The sequence below is a fragment of the Elaeis guineensis genome, chromosome 2, assembly GCF_000442705.2.
Source record: "Elaeis guineensis isolate ETL-2024a chromosome 2, EG11, whole genome shotgun sequence".
NCBI lineage: Eukaryota > Viridiplantae > Streptophyta > Magnoliopsida > Arecales > Arecaceae > Elaeis > Elaeis guineensis.
In genome coordinates, this window is record NC_025994.2 from 113,763,087 (window position 1) to 113,783,198 (window position 20,112).

At 41.4% G+C, this 20,112-nt stretch overlaps 2 protein-coding genes across 2 annotated transcripts; both read left to right on the forward strand.

The window, feature by feature from the left end:
* The first annotated feature begins 1,892 nt into the window (after positions 1–1,892).
* Positions 1,893–4,187, forward strand: LOC105042469 (aspartic proteinase NANA, chloroplast). The gene is made up of 2 exons (XM_010919701.4): positions 1,893–2,774; positions 3,300–4,187. Exons 1-2 carry the CDS (start codon positions 2,191–2,193, stop codon positions 4,111–4,113), a joined length of 1,398 nt encoding a protein of 465 aa, XP_010918003.1. The 5' UTR covers positions 1,893–2,190; the 3' UTR covers positions 4,114–4,187.
* Positions 4,188–15,083: 10,896 nt separating this feature from the next.
* On the forward strand, positions 15,084–18,678 carry LOC105042476 (peroxynitrite isomerase Rv2717c). Its single transcript, XM_010919712.4, has 4 exons — positions 15,084–15,341; positions 15,441–15,581; positions 16,647–16,715; positions 18,424–18,678. The coding sequence occupies exons 1-4, from the start codon at positions 15,174–15,176 to the stop codon at positions 18,541–18,543; spliced, it is 498 nt and encodes a 165-aa protein (XP_010918014.1). The 5' UTR covers positions 15,084–15,173; the 3' UTR covers positions 18,544–18,678.
* Positions 18,679–20,112: the final 1,434 nt, after the last annotated feature.

Below are 20,112 nucleotides of genomic sequence, written 5' to 3' on the forward strand. Positions count from 1 at the left end.
GACGCACAGAGAGAGAGAGAGAGAGAGAGGGAGAGAGATTTAGTTTATTAAAAAGCTGAAGAAAATGAAAGTAAAGAATGTATAGTTTGTGTATTTGGGTGTTTTTATACATGTGGGAAAAATATACGACAGAGACAGGAATAGGCAACCAGGGAAATGAATGCATCAAAGAAAAGCATCATTAATCTGTATTCTATGAATTATTCTTAAATATCTTGGAAATAAAATAATGGATTAATCATAAGGAATTTTGTTGTTTTCTTTTTTCTTTTTTTTTCTTTTCTTCTTTTCTTTTTGTTTTGTTTTGTTTTTTTTTTTTTTTTGGTTGGGGTGGGGCGCGCGGGGTGGTGGGGTGTTGTGTTGTGCGCGGGGCCGTGCATCTCTGTATCCAGCATGGCTAACCATCTCCTAGCATGCGTATATGACGATCTAAGTGTTTGTCATACAACTAGTAGGGTACTTCCCGAAGCAGTGACAAGACGCCATCGTGCTAAGATAGCATGCATACTGTGATCAATTAATACTCAGTTCCAAATGTGTGAATTTATGCAAACTTGAGCTTACCCAGGGACAAGCAGTGAATAAAATTCTACTATCCCTTTTTGCTTCATCTTTTAATCAACTATACTTCATAGTCTCTCTCTCTCTCTCTCTCTCTCTCTCTATATATATATATATATATATATATATATATATATATATATATATATATATTATGTATATATTTGCAATCTTCCTTATCCTTGCAGGTTACAATAGTCGTTGGATTCAAAAGATTTCTCGCAGCATCCATCGCCACGACATGCGGCGATGACCACCGCCCGTCTCCCAACATGGTGTGGCGGGACCCATGGTGGAGGAGGCATAAAATACCTAACCCGGGAAACGTGCGTTGTCAGCCGTCGATGCCCCATCGTACGGTTCCTGCGACGCCATAAGCGTCTGAAGCCCGGCCGCCCCTGACCATGTGAGCGCCTTTTAAATTATTTTTAGGAACCCACTACTGCTCGCCAGCTGTCCGCCTGACCCCAATCCCTCGGTCAACACGACCACATTCCTCCACTCGTAATCTCACCCGATCCTTATCCGTGCTGCACGTTCCATGTCCGTTCGTTGCAATTCACCTGCTGGTAGCCCGGCTCTGACATTATCTCGCGTATCCAACTTAAAGTCCATGCATTTTTTTTAATAATCCGTGAAATTAGTTAAGCAATGCTTGGCTATGGGATAACCGGGGGAAAGAACCTGGTTATTTCACTATCCACGAAAACTAAGGCGTCTTTGAGACGCTAAAACTTTTTGTTCAAATGATGAGAAGTGCAGATAATCAACATGGCATGGTCACTTTATTTTCATTTATAAAAGGGATCCATACATCATCATAGGAATTAAGTCCCCATTGAGGATTCATGCGTCACCTTTTGTTTGAACTGCATATATAAGATGAGTAGCAACTAACAACAAGGAGCGCAGATCGAATTTTCTATCTACTTGACATGTTTTAAAAAATCCAGACGGATAAGCAGGGAGAAGGGTGTGTATTTATCACACATACACGGTAAGAGGAACAAGATCACCCAAGGTAACATTGATGGCGCACGTTAGCTTGTCCCTTCTGCGAAGCAGGACATAAGCTGGGCCGAATCCGGGCGCTCTAGAAGCACCCCAACTGTAAACAATTATTATTCTGGACATTTCCTCCACCCCTGTTTACGCTTCTCTATTTCCCCGCTCCACATCCGATCTATCATCATGTGCCCCAGGCTCATCTCTCTGTCCCTCTCTCTCTCTCTCTACACCAACCCCCATTTATCCATCCTCTATCTTAATTGCACTTCCCAGCAGACACAACATGCCACCCACCTAACAAAAATATAGAGTGCAGTTATTACCTTTCCTTTTGAGCTATAAATTATACTCCATGGATTCTTAATTAAAAACAATTACAAGGCAACAGAAACCGCGTCCTTTTGCTAACAACGATCCTACAGAGCGAGAAGAAGGTAAATAGAAAGATGGAAGCTGATGGAATGCTTTGAAGCCACGAATAGAGCAAAGAGGAGAACAAGAAGAGAGGAAGAGAGAGAGGTGGGGATGAGATTTTCGTAGAAATATTCCCACTCTACCCCTCACCTCCCCCCTCTCCATCCCTATCCCCTGCTCTTCTATTGGTTCTCCATTCCAAACCTAATGCCTCCACTCCTCCTCCTCTCCCTCCTCATTGGCTTCGATGCCCTCCTCGCCGTGCCGGCGATCGCCAAGTCCCACTCTACCTCCCTCCGCGTCCCACTCCACCGCAGCCCCCCGCCCCTCGCCGCTGTGACTCGCCTCGACTACGTCAGGGAACTCGTCAAGAGCGACCACCTCCGACAGCGGATGATCTCGGGCACCATCGGGGGGCGTCGCTACCGGCAGCCTCGGAGGGCTTGCGAGAACGCCACCACGGCAGTGGCGGCGGCGGCGGAGTCGTTCGCAATGCCACTGACGTCCGGCGCGTACACCCACACGGGGCAGTATTTCGTCCGGTTCCGCCTCGGCACGCCGGCGCAGAGATTCGTGCTTGTCGCCGACACAGGCAGCGACCTCACGTGGGTCAAGTGCGGTTTCGGGCCGCGCAGATGTAGGCTTTGCGGCGGCGGGCAGAGACTATTCCGCCCGGAGAAATCCGTGTCGTTCGATCCGATTCGGTGTTCGTCGAACATGTGCAAGACCTCCCTTCCCTTCTCGCTCACCACGTGTCCCTCTCCGGCTAGCCCTTGCGCTTACAATTATGGGTATGAGCAATGCACCACCATCCATCCAATCCCCACCAAATGTTTACTATTTTATGCAAATTATTTCAAAATCGTGAATTTAATCCGGTATACTGAAGTTGTTCGGAGAAGGTTGAACGGAAGGTCGATTTTCACCGCTCTGTAGCATGGTTTGATAGCATCAACGTCCCCTTCTGACCTCTGAGCTGTCTCTTTGTTAAACCTTTAGGGACTGTACGTGTCATAAATTTACTTGCTCAGTATTGCGGTCTGCTGTCTTAGTTTATGTATCCAAGAACCATCCTGTGGTCGGATGATCTCGTCTTTCCATTTTTACGAGTGTCGAAATCTGACACCATTCGTCCGAATCGAACGTTAGGAGTAACGAATTTGTCGAGTCTTGTACGCCAAAGGTTACCGTTGGGATGATTTGTCCTCGGATTCCGAAACGATTCGTGCCGGAACTACTTCCGTTATTTTACTCGGATCAACTGATGCATAAGATGTCTCCGCTGTTTGCATTTAACTAACCGGCTCTGGTCACAGGTACTCGGACGGATCGACGGCGCGGGGCATCTTCGCGACCGAATCGGTGACTGTGATGCTATCCAACGGCCAGAAGGCGAAGCTTAAGGGGCTGATTGTCGGGTGCACGTCCTCGTTCGCCGGATCGAGCTTCCGCTCATCGGACGGCGTGTTGGGGCTGGGTCACAGCGGTATCTCGTTTGCCTCGCGGGCCACCGCAAGCTTCGGGGGAAGGTTCTCCTATTGCCTGGTGGATCACCTTAGCCCCAGGAACGTCTCGAGCTACCTCACCTTCGGCCCAAACGGCGCGCTGTTCCCCTCCATGGCGCGCCAAACCGAGCTTCTCATGGAGCCGCGTCTCGCGCCGTTCTACTCCGTCGGTGTCTCCGGCATCTCCGTCGACGGCGAGGTACTCAAGATACCGATGAGCGTGTGGGACGTGGGGAGACGTGGAGGGGCGATACTAGACTCCGGCACGAGCTTGACGGTGTTAGTCGAGCCGGCGTACGAGGCAGTGGTATCGGCTCTGAGCCGGCGGCTCGCTGGGGTCCCGAGGGTGGACGTGGATCCGTTCGAGTACTGTTACAATTGGACGGCTGGTGCAAGGGTGAGGATCCCCAAGTTGGTGGTCCATCTCCAAGGTCCGGCGCGGCTCGAGCCGCCGGCTAAGAGCTACGTGATCGACGTGGCAGACGGCGTGAAGTGCGTCGGGTTCGCTTCGGCGCCGTGGCCGGGCGTGTCGACGATAGGGAATATACTACAGCAGGAGCACCTCTGGGAGTTTGATATAAAGAATCGACGGCTGAGATTTCAGCGCTCCACGTGTACTCGCTAGTGATCCAATGGATATCTCTGATTTTGTTTATTTTATTTTATTTTGTCGAAATGTGGATTTAAATCTCTTTTTTCTCTTTGTTCCACAAGATGTGTCATGTACCAATAAGATGGGATGTAGAGATCAGGTTTTGATTGTGAATGATTAGAAGTTGGGTCCATTGTTGGGGCTCTCTGGGGAGCATCCGCTATGATATTATACAAACGGCCCGTGATTTGAGAGGGATTGGTACACCGTAAGGTTTGAGATGTATCTGATGGCCCGCGCCCCGAGGTTGATGGCGACGCGTGTGTGAAATATCTATGAAGATCTAAGACCAAGGGAGCTTTTGTTTTGTTTGATTGGGTCTTTCACATTGGCAGCAAAGCATGATTAGGCTCTACGCCGTCCTAATCGTGCTTATACTTCCGCTGCATAGCGCGAACTCACTCCCCAAAAATGCCTCCACTACGCTGCTTATGATGGTTATTCTTGACCACTAAAATTTGAACCTCCAATCTTTCACTTGAGTGGACGGGTTCCAACCAGCTGGTAGCAGGTTTCTCAAATTGCTCCTGTCAAAAATTATAATTATGTCTCTCCGTAAAATGTTAAGGCCACGCTTGATTCTTTGGTCTTTTTTTTCTTTATCTTGCTCTTTTTGCTTACATTTTGTTTTCTTTCTCCTAATTAGAATTCTCTCAACCTACATCCATTTTATTTATTTTTTTCCTTTCTAGATTATAACAAGAGAAGTATGAGTAGAACAGCAATGATTCATTCATCTGCTTGCATGCAGCATACAGGCAAAAATATAGTAAAAGATAATTGATTTGTTGGCCAAGTGGTTAAGAAAGTTTTATCTCTTAATAATAGAAATGATTTCTTAATTTAAAGGGCTGCTTGGATGCTTGCTTAGATTCTAAACGGATAATTTATGTGATTGGAGAGGCAGAGTAGAATGAAGACTATGTCTTAAAAAGACATCTCTAGATTGAGAAGAGCCACCGCTCATACTCTCAAAATTATGAAATAAGATAAATCAATTTTTTATTAGAATCTATTATTTCAGAAATGAGATAGTGTGGTCAGCTATATCTCTCCATCATGATAATTTCTTCTTTTTTAGTACTAGCTTCTCACATACTTTCATTGGTGTAAAAGATTATTTATGAATAACCACCACACACTTCCAAAAAGGGCATAAAAATCTCACCAAAAGAGAGATCATTTGGTTGATGTATCCTTCTCATTTTTTAGTGAATTGATTTTATTAAATCAAATTAGAATAAACATATCAATGAAAATCAGATAATAAAATATCTAATCGTTCAAAAAAAATATCTATCACATTCATCTATAAAGTAGATCTTGTATTATTAATTATATATATCACCATCCAATCTACAGTACTATTATCTTTACTATAAGCATGTATCACTTAATAATTCTGTAGACCTACCCCCATTCTCTGGCCATCCTACGGTAATTGATCTATGAATCCTCCTTCACTGCTGCTTTTTTGAGTTGGCATCTTGCGGTATGCCAAACAACAGAGCAGTAACAGAGCCACATATTATTCACGGTACGATAACTACCTAGGGATAGTTTATTTTTCTTTTTGAGTTACTAGAATTAGCAAGAAAGGACATGGAGGATGTAGCTTGGTTGCAGATTAGTGGACACAATCATGTTCCCATGCACTAGCGGACGGTTCTTGCCCGCATATTGTGCACGTCGCACATGTTACGGGTTTCTACGCGCACCACAAATCACGATCACGCTCGCTGTGGAAAATGAAGTAGCACGGTCCTGAACACCTAGCATATGGCCAGCTAACTACACAACAAAAAGGATGGGCTGTTCTTCACTTTCTTTCCGATCCAGCCGCTTGCTAGCCACAGGTCGAGCAGTACGGTTTAGGTTGTCACTTCGTACCACATTTCTCGCAGATTTGGTTGCTTAGCCAATCGTAGAAGAGCGTCTCCAGGGAGCGCTTCCCATGTTGATGTTAAGCATCAAATATATCACCACGCCACCTTCTTAGATATATATTCTAGTGGTATTGGCTGGGCCCGGAGGATCAAGACTCAGGAGGGGGCGACTCATGCCCCCATGAGGAGGTTCTATAGTTTTTTATCAGATAGGGTGGGTTTGGCAAGTTGTGTGTTAGAAGAAAAATTCTTCTCAAGTTTCTTGGAATAGGATGTGGCAAATTCAAATAGGAATACTCTTTTTCTCTAATATTCATGAAACTAAAATCTGCTGCATGGATTGCAGGATGTCTGTTGAATTGAGGAACATGATTGATTCACGGCTATATTGAGGGTTATGATTAGTTGCATATTTTAGTTAATAATAGTGTTTCTCAAGTAACAAGAACGAACTCTCGGTTTTATGTGCCTATACAACAACTTCTGTATGCATATGATCCACATCCGTTCCTTTGCAAGCCTTATTTTTTCCATGTTTTTGCAGATACATATATACTCAGATTTAATTTAAGTTATTAATGCAAACAAAAAAAAAAAAAAGGAGATAAAGGAAGATGAAGAGTAGGCAGGACGTGGGTGGTGGAAGGAGAAATAGACTTCAAGGAAAGAAAAACGGAGAGAATGACAATGTCCCAATACGAGTAGTTTGCTAAACTTCTTACAAACTGCATCTCTCCTTCTCTCCATTTCTTATTAGTTTTAATGGCATATGAATAATGATGGCAAAACACAATCCAAAAATTACAAAATGTGCTCAATCATGAGAATAAGGTAATAGTGAAGGTTGTGATAGAAGAAAAAATAGAGAAAGATTCTATGTGAGGAAATGTTCTAGAAGAATATCTGATTACAGTAAGTTAGAAGCACTAAAAAAGAATCCTGACCTGGATTTTGTTCCCCCTTTTACCTGAGCAACTTGAATTGTTGATTGTTACAGTTGCTGGCCCCATCAAGTAAAATTCTAACTCTACCACTACAGAGTGTTCCAACAATTGCAGGACAATGCAACCTTTTGAGGATTAATCCAATGGTAACTTCCATACAAGCCCCCTAGTTGTGATATGATGAACACATACAGTACAATGCATGTGATCCAAGTACAAAAGGGTGCATTTGATGGACAGCAGTGATATCATCAACTAAGATTACAGTGGATTTAACAAAGAACTAGTGATGAGTGCATAGTGCACCAAGTAGTGTCTGGATAAGATGCACAGGGTGGAATGGGCCCTAGGTCACACCTCCATGGAGCCCAACCCTAGGAGCTTCCTATATATATTTATGCTCTGCTTGGCATTACCCTCAAAAAAGGACCACCAGAATTCAGCCATATTTAATTTGCTTCAGATGATATGTATTTATTGACACCAATCCACAAAGAAACGTACCATTCGGTGGTGGCCAGGGGCTAGCTGGATGTCTGGATGTTACCCATCAAGGAGAACCAAATGAGAAAAATGAAATGCGCCCATGTTCTCATGTGACGTTAATTGGACGCCCATAATTTTGATATTTGGCTGTCCGAAGTCCTCACAAATGAACATAAAGAATAAAACTTTGCTATCAGAAAAAAAAGAAAACTTAGTTGTAATTATGATTAAGATCGCTATATGCTAGAAAGGTTTTATCATTAAGACCGCTATACTGTCCTAAGTTCTTATGTTTTTTCTTGCTACAACTTTTTCTTATCTATTTGGACGGCTAGCTATATACTTGGCCCTTAGAATGCTATATCCTCAACTCTATTTTGACCACCTTTATCCTAATTGGAAAAAGGTTCATCCTATTATTCTTATACTTTTCACAGCTATTGGACATGTAAATGTGTTAGAAAGAACAGAATTTCAGAATTTTTCTTAATATTCATCTATTGTAGATATGGTTTCAGAAGGATTTCGCATCTTCAATGACTAGTATATATTATGTAACCAGGATCTCTTGTCAGAATTTGGGAGAGTTTGAGTGGAGGTTAAAAATATCTCTTGAAATCTTTATGAAGGCATGATACAAGGTGTCTAGTTCTTTCTTCTCATTTTTCTGCCTGGTCCCATTTATCAGCTGTAAAATAACTTCTTTAAATCTTCTCTCCTCTGTATCGTAATTTTTTTGGAATCTCAGTAAAAGCCGGGTGGCTACATCTACCTCCCTTTCATTGTGAAAAAAATGATTAAGATACTGCTACTGGAACTAAGGTTTGGAGTTGGGGAAGCCACTTTCAGCAATCACGGTAGCTCACCAATTGCCTCCAAGGTTAATTTTGCACATGAAGAGGTTGATTTCTAAACTATTTTATGCCCCGTGTAATCTGATAGTATTCTTTTGTGATTTGCCAACATACACTTGAAGATACCCCTCCAAGGACAAAATTTTCATTGAAACAAATGATGAACAGTGGACAATATTTTTAAGCTATGTCATGGCATCCCACATATTTTGGTTCACAATTGCTTTGTTTTCCCACGCATCCAATCTCGCCCTCCCAACTGTCCATCAGCTCATGCTCATATTAAAGAGCTAACCGATTCTTTTTCACTCTATTTGCATGGAGCAAGTCATGAACGCGTGCACTCCAAAGTAGCCCACGTAGAAAGCGTGCTCGTGGGATGGTAAACCCCTGTTTCCTTTCTAAGCGTGGAATAAAACTTCTCTCTTCTTTCTAATATTTGAACAACAACCATTTTTGCTTCTGTAATGCAATCTCGAGCAAACTACAGCAAGTTAGCTTTATTAATCCCCTACTCTTCAATATGTTGCAACCCATAACGACCTCATTTCTTGCTCATCTCTCACTTAATCTTTTCATACTCGCTCTCCTTGTTCCATTTTCTTTTCAAAGAAGTCTACCAAGTTCTCCCCAATGGAATGAGAACAAAGTGCTGAACCAATCCATTGAGATCCCTATATTCTCTGCAGGCAAGGCTTCATCCAAAGTTCTCCTTGTACCAATTCAGCTGGGTGAGCCCCCTCAAACCCTATATTTAATACCTGATACTGGCAGCGATGCCACTTGGGTCTACTGTGATCGCCTTCCATATCGCCATAACAATAACTTCTCAAATCACATCTTTAGTCATTCTCGCTCTTCCACATTTGCTCCCATATATTGTTCATCACCTGTTTGCACTGGTATCAACCACTGCTCCTCCTCCACCCGAGATCTCTGCAATTATGCTCACGAATACGTCGATGGAACTGCAACAACAGGTTATTGGGCTACCGACACTGTGACAATTAAATCCGACAAGCGAAGATTGGACCTAAAATTCCATGGTATGATGTTCGGATGCAGCTCGCAGGATTTCATCAACCTCAATGATGCTGATGGAATCCTTGGATTGTCTCCTAACCACCCTTCTTTCACCAGCCACTTGGCACCAAGATTTGGATATATGTTCTCTTACTTTCTTGCAAGCAATAAAGGAGTATCAAACAAAAATCTTCTAGTCTTCGGAAGAACCGAGAGATCTGGAATAAGCTTCGAACCCGAGCAAATGCAGTACACCAAGTTCATACAGACAAATTCATTCTTTCATGTCGAAGTCTCGGGCTTGTCCTTCGATGATGTGCTGCTAGATATCCCCAAGTGGGTATGGAAATTTGATGCTCAAAATGAGTCCAGTGGTGTGATTTTAGATACCGGAACGACGTTTACATACGTGCCTGGGGTTGCCTTTCAGGCCATACATGCTTTATATGCAGAATTCTTTAAACCATACAGCAATGTAACAGTAACCAGCTCGGATGTATGCTTTAATTCTTTGGCTCCTGAGTTTGATGGAATCCAAATGCCTAGAATGGCATTTGAATTTGAAGATGGAGCTCGATTTGTTCCACACGAAGAAAACCTATTTTACGAGGATGAAGATGGAAGCAGCTGCTTGGCGATTCGAGCAATTGATCAGAGTGATGGTTCGATAATTGGTAGTAATTTGCAGACTGGTTACTTCTGGGAGTATGATTTGTTGAATCAAAGAGTAGGTTTTGCTTGTTTAGTCTAGCAATTTCAATTGTTCAAACTAATGTCATGATCTCATAGGTAAGAGACATGGAAGGTAGAGAGAATTATGTATGTTTTGATCCGCAAAACTTGTAGTATACGTCCATAACACGATGTTCCAGCCTCCTTCAGAAATGAAGCACAGAGACACTGCCATCATACTCATCTCATCTCACCACAATCAAAAGACAACAAAACTTGTATATAGATTAAATCCAGTTGAACTTGCTTGTTAGCCATTTCTAATTCGTAGGCAGGTTGGCAAGTTCGGTTGGTGATCTATATTTTCTACTGTTCCTATAATCTAAGATGAAATTAGTTTTTAGCTGGGCTCCACACGTAGATCTTTCTTATTTTGTTTCACGGAAAAGAAGGATTTACCTTCTTTCACATGAATCCACCAATGGATCATCCACTAGTCACTCTGAGATACATGCATGTAGATGAATAACAAAGTTGGGATGCTTTGAGAGCTGTGCTCTTTGATTCTTTTATATAATTTATTTTTTTGATATATAATTTTATTGGGACAAGTCAACCAACCTCCGACTCCGACTCTACATCGGTCTTATGAATACAATGCTCCGATTAACAATCAGTTGACCGACCGACAGTTGGCTATTATCAACCAACAACAAACAACTTGGTTAATCTCCGACCGAAGATCATCATCATATCAGAATTACCGATCGATGCTCATTCGTGTCTCCACAACTACCGACCTACTACAGTTATCGACATATCTAACCGGAATGTGCGGAACTAATATATCTAACCATTATAAACGGTTATCAAATATGTGTCACGGTCATTAGTGGGTATAAACGGCCAATTAACTCTATGATTATGGTCCAATAATTTAATGCGATAAAAAGCGGGACCACGTGATCGACGATTACATCTGAATCTCCTATAAAAGGGAGATAAATAAACAGTATTGGTAAGACAATTCTGAGCTGAGACTCTGTCATTTCAAAATTCTTATCTGCTGTTCACCATTCCTCACTGACTTAGCATCAGAGGATCTCCGTCGGATACAATTCTGATCAGTAAAGATTTTTTTTGCAGGTGCTTTTCTCCGACGACGAGCGCAACAGGGGATTGACCGCAACAGATTGGTGTGCCAGGTAGGGGACAAAATACAAACAACCATGCCAAAAACTAGAGCTCAACACTTGACAGGATCAGCGAGGCAGTCTTCCCACCAAAAAGATATTCCTCCCCCGCCTCTAATGGTAGAGCTCAGTTCTTCGCATCCTTTAGTTACTTCGGACGCACAAATTGCTGTATTTATCAGCAAATGAAGGTACTAATGGAAGCGGTTCAAAGTCTCCAGCAGCAGCAAACTCAACAGCAGCAGCAGTTGCGGTGGAGGAGCCGATAGCTCAGTCAATGCCATCTAGGCATAGCCACCGTCCACCACGGGTTCACCCTCCTCTTCTCCAAAATGGCGACCGTCTCGACATTCTCATCGAGACGGACAGCTACGTTCTCATCAGTTTCACCATGCCACCCATCATTCGCGACGTTCTCCCTCTCCTTCTCGTGCACACAGTATCAGGAAGGAGAAAAGGCTGCGGACACCTTCTGCTTCTCCATCTTCAAGCTCTTCAGAGGGTTCTATCCTTGGAGTTTTCCAGCAACGGTGGCTTGACGACTACGAACGCAAGTTCAAAGAGATTAACCATCAGCTTGTCCGATTTCAAGTGGAAAGTTGAAAGTCCTCCAACGACTATGACTTCCACACTGCCCAGCCTCTCTCTCAGCGCATCCTGGACGAACCAATTTCATCTCGATTCAAGATGCCGTAGATGGAGCCATACGATGGCTCCACCGATCCGATCGATTATTTGGAGAGCTATAAGGCTCTCATGATGATCCAGAGGATAACCGACGCCCTCTTATGCATTGGTTTTCCAGCAACTATTCGGAAGGCTGCTCGAGTATGGTATTCTAGGCTGCAGTCGGAGAGCATTAACTCCTTTGAGTAGTTTGAACAATTTTTCGTGGCTCACTTCAGTACTAGCCGAAGGCTGCCACGGACATCAGACAATCTCTTCTCTATTAAGCAAGGTGAGATAGAGACGTTGAAAAATTTTACGGCTCGATTTAACGTGGCCACACTTGAGATCAGGAACCTCAATAAAGATATGGCTATATCGGCCATAAAGAGGGATCTGAGGGGATCCAGATTTACATATTCTCTAGACAAAACACTCCCTCGGACCTATATTGAACTTTTAGAGCATGCGTACATGTATATTCGCATGGATGAAGCTACTTCTGACCGACGTCAAACAGACAAAAAAGGTCAGAAAAAAAGCAAAAAAAAAGTGGAACTCCGACCGAATCAAGTAGACCGACTATCAATAAGCGAGCTTTACCTCGACGACGGAGTCTGAAGCCGAATAACTATGGCAGGTATGACTCCTATACTCCTCTCTGTGCATAGATCTTGATGGAGATCGAAGGAGAGGAGTATTTACGACACCCCCCACCAATGACAGTACCGTCGAGGAGCCATGATAGAAAGAAGTACTGTCTGTTCCATCGTGATCACGGTCACGATACCAAACAGTGCATTCAGCTCAGGGATGAGATAGAGGTCCTAATTCGATGAGACTATCTTAAAAAATTCCAACGTGATCGTCCGACTCAATCTCTCACTGACCAACAACCTCAACCGCAAGCTGAGGAGATAATCAACAATCGACCAACGACGGGAGTAATCAATATGATTTTCGGATGATCAAAGAACTGGGGGGCAACTTTCGAAGAAGAGTCGGCGAAGAAACGATGACTCAATAATGTAATTATTTTTTTGAAAGATGATGTTCGAAGAATTCAAACTCTTCATGATGATGCTGTCGTTGTTTCGACGATAATAGCAAATTATAATGTAAAAAAAAATTTTAGTTGACAATGAAAGCTCAACAGATATTTTGTTTTACTCGACTTTCTTCTAAATGTGACTACCGACTAATCGATTTAGAAAAATCTCGACGCCATTAGATGGTTTCACTAGAGATGCAGTTACTATAGAAGGAGAAATCACTCTCCCATTAACCGCAGGAACACAACCACAACAGAGTACTGTTCTATTGACATTCACAGTTGTTCGAGTTCTCTCGGCTTATAATGCCATACTTGGACGACTTGGACTTAATGCCCTGAGAGCAATAGTTTCAATATATCATCTATTGATCTGATTTCCAACAAGAAACGGAGTCGGAGAGATGCGTAGAGATCAACAACTTGTCCGATGCTATTTTTTGATCTCCATATAGAATAATCAATCTGAAGATTTTTTGTCCGTTGATAAATAAGACCAAAGAGAAAATGAAGAAAGAGGTGAACCAATCGAGCAATTGGTTTCTATCCCACTAGAAAAAGAAAACCCTAAGAAGAGAAATCTTAGAAAAAGGAAAGGAGAACACAACCTGAAATCAAAAGTGATGCAAAAAATAGAACTCGAAGCTTCTAGTACTAGGATGATCTTCTAGTAGAACCTTCTGTTGTAGAAGATGACGATAAATGCAAAATAAAGTCTGGATGAAAGCGACTATGTATATATAGGACCCCTCAATGGTCCAGATGAAATCGGTCAAATTTGGATTTTTTTAAATATCGACACATGACGACATCAAGACCGACCATTGATCAGACGGTTCGATATATCTGCTCCTAGATCGTGCCACCTCACCGTTATCGCATAAACAGCTTAGAGCCAATGATGTTTGAACACGTGGCTAAGATCTACTAGTCAGAATCAAATCATCTGAATTTTTTGGGTGCTGAATTATCTTCCCGAAACGACAGTCCAATGATAATTTCATAGCTATCGAAACAGCAAAATAGTTGGAGATCTCTCGTATTCCAAAAAATTATTAATACCAGTAGTCGAGTTGGGGCTCGAGGCAGTACGTGACAACTAAATTTTTTGGGTGCTGAATTATCTTCCCGAAAGAACAGTCCAATGATAATTTCACAGCTATCGAAACAGCAAAATAATTGAAGATCTCTCGTATTCCAAAAAATTATTAATACCAGCAGTCGAGTCGGAGCTCGAGGCAGCACGTGACAACTCTCTTCGTTCAACGTGACAGACCACGTGATAATATACATGTCAGGCCATCTTGGACTTGGGAGTGGGGGGCAACTGTTGGAACAAATCAACCAACCTTCGACTCCGACTCTACGTCGGTCTTATGAATACAATATTTCGACTCACAATCAGTTGACCAACCGACAATCGGCTATTATCAACCAACAATGGACAACTTGATTAATCTCCGACTGAAAACTATTGGCATATTAGAGTTACCGATCGATGCTCATTCGGATCTTCACGACTACCGACCTACTACAGTTACCGACATATAGTCGGCTTATCTTCTCACGATCACATAAGGTCGGAATGTACGGAACATTCATATCTAACCATTATAAACGGTTAGCAAATACCTGTCATGGTCATTAGTGGGCATAAACAGCTAATTAATTTCATGATTATGACCTAATAATTTAGTAGCATAAAAAGTGAGATCACATGCTCGACGGTTACATCTGAATCATTCATAAAAAGGAGGTAAATGGACAGCATTGATAAGACAATTTTGAATTGAGATTCTGTCATTTCAAAATTTTCATATGCTATTCATCATTCTCTACTGATTTAAACATCGAAAGATCTCTATCGAATATAATTTTGATCAATGAATATTTTTTTTTATAAGTATTCATCTAACGATAGGTGCAACATGGATTGACCGCAATAAATTTGTTTCATCCGGGTTTCATATTTTTTTCCCCAGTATTACTAATAGTCAACCATTTATTCATCCACTGCTCGGGTACACGTCCGTGGCATCGAATATTGCTATGTTGCACTGATGATCAAAACGCTTGTATACGTGTCAGTCCATGACTTGCTGACTGCGGTGAGACGCGTAATAGGCAATCCACCAGAAAAGTCATCTCGCCAAACGACCAAACCGAGTTGAGGCGGCGGCCTCCTCGATGTCGTTCTCGTGGCCTTTGCTTCCGTCTACGGAGGACCAGAGATCGGAGCGATCGGGCGAGGGATAGAGATGGACGGTGGAGCTGCTGCAGGTTCCAGTCCTCCGCCGCCGCTTCATCCGGCGATAGCCCCTCTTTCGTTTCTACTCGGGAGGTGGAGAGGGGAAGGAGAGGGCGGTTTCCCGACCATCAACTCCTTCCGCTATGGCGAAGAGCTCCAATTCTCCCACTCCGGAAAGGTCCTAAACTATAATCCCCATCTCTTCATTTGATTATTATTATTATCATCATCATCTATCGATCGATTTCTCTGATGTGTGGCATGGGATGGAGCACAGCCAGTGATAGCATACTCCCAGAAGACATGGAAGCTGACCTCCGGCGAGCCGATGCACGCGGAGAGCGGCTACTGGCGGCCCAAACCCGACGGCTCCATCGAAGTGGTAATTGCCCAAAGCACCGGTCTTGTGGAGGTCCAGGTACTCTCTTCTGCTTCCTCTATCCTCTCTTGGTTACAAATCCATTTCCCTCTTTTCCTTCCCAAGTGGTAATCTCCCCCTGTTTTTACTATTTTAAAAACAACAAACGGTTTGTGGGTTCATTCATTTATGGCATAAAGTTTGGGTTATGAAGCAATATTCTTACCAAGTTATTGAGCCTCGCACGATTTGTTTTTTTTTTTTTTCTTCTTCTTCTTCTTTTTTCCAAGTTGTTCTAAGTTGATATATATAAAAGGAACAAATGAAGATCCGAAGGTGAATCTATTGACGAGGAGTTGCATGGCAATTGGCACCATAACAAAAAGAGATTTTTTTTTTTTTTTTTGATGAACAAGGAGAAAACCCACCCAAATTTACAAAAAGGAAAAATTCACAGCCAAAGAGAAGACAATTAGAAAGTATCAACTAGGTTGCAAGCCCTAACCCTATGATGGAATCAGGCAACTTGAAGGGAAATATCAGCTACAATGGAACGTCGCTATGATAGCCTGTTAATTACATCTCTTGGCAATTTTTCCCAAGAGAACATTACAAAAGATAATGTTTTGTTCGATCCAATGGACGTTAATAGATGGAGAATTCGGGTAAACAATGGACCGTTGTGAATAGTTACAATGGAGAATGAAGCCTAAAATTTAGATTTCCCTTCTTATTCACTGGTCTAACTGGTTTAAATGCAGACCCCACTTGGAATAATGTTGCCTAGGCTAGGAATCCAGTTGTCTGATTCATGTTGCATTTGAGGTCTAGCCGTAGAAATTTCTCAATCCTTGATTCATCTATTTCTAATCCATAAAGCTAGCGCAGTATATATATAGAGTAAAGCTTGCATGTAGAATGAGATTTCTGGTCTGTTTATTGAGGATAAATATTGATAAAGATTAGTACTTAATCGAGCATGCTTCCTATCAAGCATACATAAAAATATCGTGTTAATTATTTGATGACCTTGAATTTCTTGCTATAGTTTGCATTGCCAAAAGCTTTTTTAAGTGAAATATGTTGTTCCATATCGACATTCTTTTCTGTTTTATCAATTTGCAGAAGGGTTCCTATGATGCCGAACATAAGATTGTGACACTACAAAGTGAACTGGTTGGGAATGCAGCAAAGGTACTTTTGGTGGAAACACATTAATATGAAACTATGCAACCATTTTTTCTTCTTCATGCTTGAGTGAATAATAAGTACATCGATCTACTTCTTGCTAGCTATATGAGTGCATTCTCTTCAGACTGAACTTTGGGGGAAAGTAGTTTGGCCCTGCGTATTTTTTTCATTCCTTGTGTTTAGCATATTCCTCATAATAAATTGTGCTTGAAGAAATGATTCTAATATAGCCATATGCAGGTGGTTACATTTGGAAAATCATTTCGAAGGATTTAAAACCAACAATAGACTCCCAAATTCTAACGGGATAATTATTTTTCAATAGAACCGGCACTGTGATGTCATCTGACAATCTGATGTTTCAAGTTTTGGATGTGGATAGAATCAGTCATCTATGATGTGCACATGGCAAACATTTTCCACCAAAAGCCAGATAAATAGTTTAGAAACTAGATAGAAGTTTCCACAAAAAAAAGGGTTGTTTAGAGCAATAAGTGAGACACGTTTTTGAACACCCACTCAGCTGCCTGGCATTTTGCCGTCATTACATAAAGAACCGTTGTCTGACCAGCTGTAGTCTCTTGCTGCACCACTGAGGAGGTCAGGTAGATTTGATATTTGCTTTCAATATTTGATGCCAGGAGAAGAAGAAGCACTCTATATATCAAGGAAAAAATACCTTTAAAAAACACTGCATTTAGCTTTATCTAAGGAAAGAAGTTGTCTGTTTTCTTTTCTTTTCCCTTTTTTTTTTTCTTTCCTAAGTACCTGTGAACCAATACTTTCCATACTTCGAATATCTGAAAAATGACACTTAAAAAAAGGTAGAACTGATAGGAAGAAATGGATTGAATGGAGTAAAATAGAAATATCTACAATATAGCATGGAACATTGCTCCTTAAGGAATAAGTTACTCCTTAATACCCACAAATGCATGCATATGATTGCTCATTTCATGTTCAATTTCCACCAATAATCTTTTCTTGGATCATAGCTCTGTGGTAAAATAGAATCATCTTACTATGCTCCCTGACCCAGATGTACCAAAGGTAAGAGAAACTGTTGCCTCTGTAGAGACATCCAATAATAATGAGAGACATGTCTGCCCTCAACGAGGAACTAGCAAAAGTAAGAGGAAAAAAAGTCCTGCTTTACCTCTACATACACCAAAAATTTGAAAATAGTTCAAAGTTTTACATATAACCAAAGACTAACAAGTATTGATGTGTAATAAAAAAATGTAAGTTTTGACATGTTGATTGGCACCCATACAATTAGCAGAAAAGAAAACCAAAGTAATTTTTTGAGTCTGAACATAGTCAGAAGCAGTCATTTTTACCACAACGTTATCATGTAAAAGATTGCTTGTTATTATATGCTTTTTATCAATTTTGTGTTTCCATGATTCCATTGATTGCAGTAGCATGTGACTTGCAGCTATTTTCTTTCTTCCACACTAAAATATTTGCTAGATCCCTATTTCACAGTTCTCTGGTGTTTTCTATGTGCAAGAAGTCATTACCAATTATTGTTGTGTTAAGAATAATTCTTCTTCCTTGAGCTATGCAACTATGTTAAAACTAATCAAATTTACTCAAATCCTGCCATCAAATGCCTATGGCTTTCAAATATCAATGGCATTTATTATTTCGGTCTAAGTAGTCATGTCGATCAAAATTATTGTTATTAAGCAATCTTTTCTTTTGGCAGGTGAAGGAAATTACCAGAGTTTTTAAAATGGCTGATGGTAATCTCTCTTACGTTGTTCAGATGGCTACGCATCTGTCCAGCCTTCAGCCACATCTCAAAGCTCTACTTAAGAAGATTTGACATAAATATTTGATGTGACTAGATAAGCAAATATTCCTAGTCTTATTCAAGTTTTTGGGTTTAAATGAAATGAAGCTTTTTCACTGTTAGAACAAAACCAATCATGTTTAATAATTATAATGATCATTATGAGTATATCATGTTACTGTCCCAAGTTTCTGCTTTATTAATAATGACAATAAAGAACAATGATATATATTAATTACTTATAGAATAAGATATATTATTTGAATTAGTGCAGAGATTTGATTTTGTGTTAGAGGTGAAAAAAAATGTCATGATAGCCAAATAGTTAAACTTATAATCAGCATGGTCGCTTTTATAACGGTTTTTAGCCATTATTTAAACCTTGGTCATAGTTTAACAAGCCTGAAAAGAGATGCGGTTTGGCGCTGCAAGCCAAAATCTGGGAGGTTTTGAGGTTCTGCCGCCATGCTTGGTGGCGGATGCAGGTGCGAGATGGACCAAGAACAAATCAAGTGTTAATATGGTTCCAGCTCGGTTTTGTAGGGGATGGGTCAGCGTAGACAAAAGAACATAAATTAATGCTTCGATATTCACATTATATGTCACGTAGAACTTGGCATGTGCAATCGACATTATACGAAAAGAGTATCTGATGGATAGCCTCAATCTGTATGACAATCTAAAAGCATGACGACCGGATGAGAGTCTCCATCCAAATGAATACTGCTAACATCTATATATTAAAAGAAAAGCATGGGATCAATTGTAGTAGATGTTAAATCAAATATGTGCGTTTCGTTACTTCAATTGTTCATTATGATGGACACAAAGCTCCATGTTTACTATATGCACCTTCTCATTGTGACAATGGTTATTTTTTTATTGTCAGCCATCCAATAGCATGAGAGATCCTATGCGAGAACACATGCAGCTTAGATCTCCACAGTTGCAAGAATTTGTGATGCACATATAAGCCTGCCAATATGGTGAATGCGATAGCCCTACATCACCACCTCACTCAAGGATCCAACTTGTTGCCTCGACTTTTCTGTGGAAGCCCTGGAGCATCAGAGGAATTACTGCATTACTAAGAGTCTAATCACCTTACAACACAACCTACTTAGCTATCACCCGCACGGCTGCAGAAAGATGTGCAGCAAGCTGGTGATGAACATGTCTAAGCGTTGCATCATACGGTTATACAACTGATCCCTTTCTGGCAAATCCTCCAAGCGGCAATTGGAACTATAGAGCAGCACCTACACATTAACCTAAAAAAATGATCTCTATGCCTTGTCCTGGTGGCAAAAAATGATCTTCCGTAAGACAGAATCTAAGGACACGACGGCCCACATCAACATCGGCTGACAAACCAAATATATCAAGATCAAAGAGGCAAAAAGGGAATGCTTACATCCGTCTTTGAAACGAGGTCCATGAAGAGCATATGCTAACCAAGGTTGGTCCGCATGTGGCTCAGCCCAAGGTTCACCCAGTTTTTTTTTTGTCAACTAGGTGAAGGTCCGAGAGCCAGTCCAGCAGGACCCAAGTAACAGCCCCCTACATCTAGAGAACTTCATAAATGCCCCCAAAAGGAAATCA

Coding starts and splice junctions, on each gene's coding strand:
- LOC105042476 (XM_010919712.4), top strand. CDS start 15,174: ATGGACGGTGGAGCTGCTGCAGGTTCCAGTCCTCCGCCGCCGCTTCAT. Junction 15,342..15,440: donor AATTCTCCCACTCCGGAAAG/GTCCTAAACTAT, acceptor GATGGAGCACAG/CCAGTGATAGCATACTCCCA. Junction 15,582..16,646: donor CCGGTCTTGTGGAGGTCCAG/GTACTCTCTTCT, acceptor ATCAATTTGCAG/AAGGGTTCCTATGATGCCGA.
- LOC105042469 (XM_010919701.4), top strand. CDS start 2,191: ATGCCTCCACTCCTCCTCCTCTCCCTCCTCATTGGCTTCGATGCCCTC. Junction 2,775..3,299: donor CCTTGCGCTTACAATTATGG/GTATGAGCAATG, acceptor CTCTGGTCACAG/GTACTCGGACGGATCGACGG.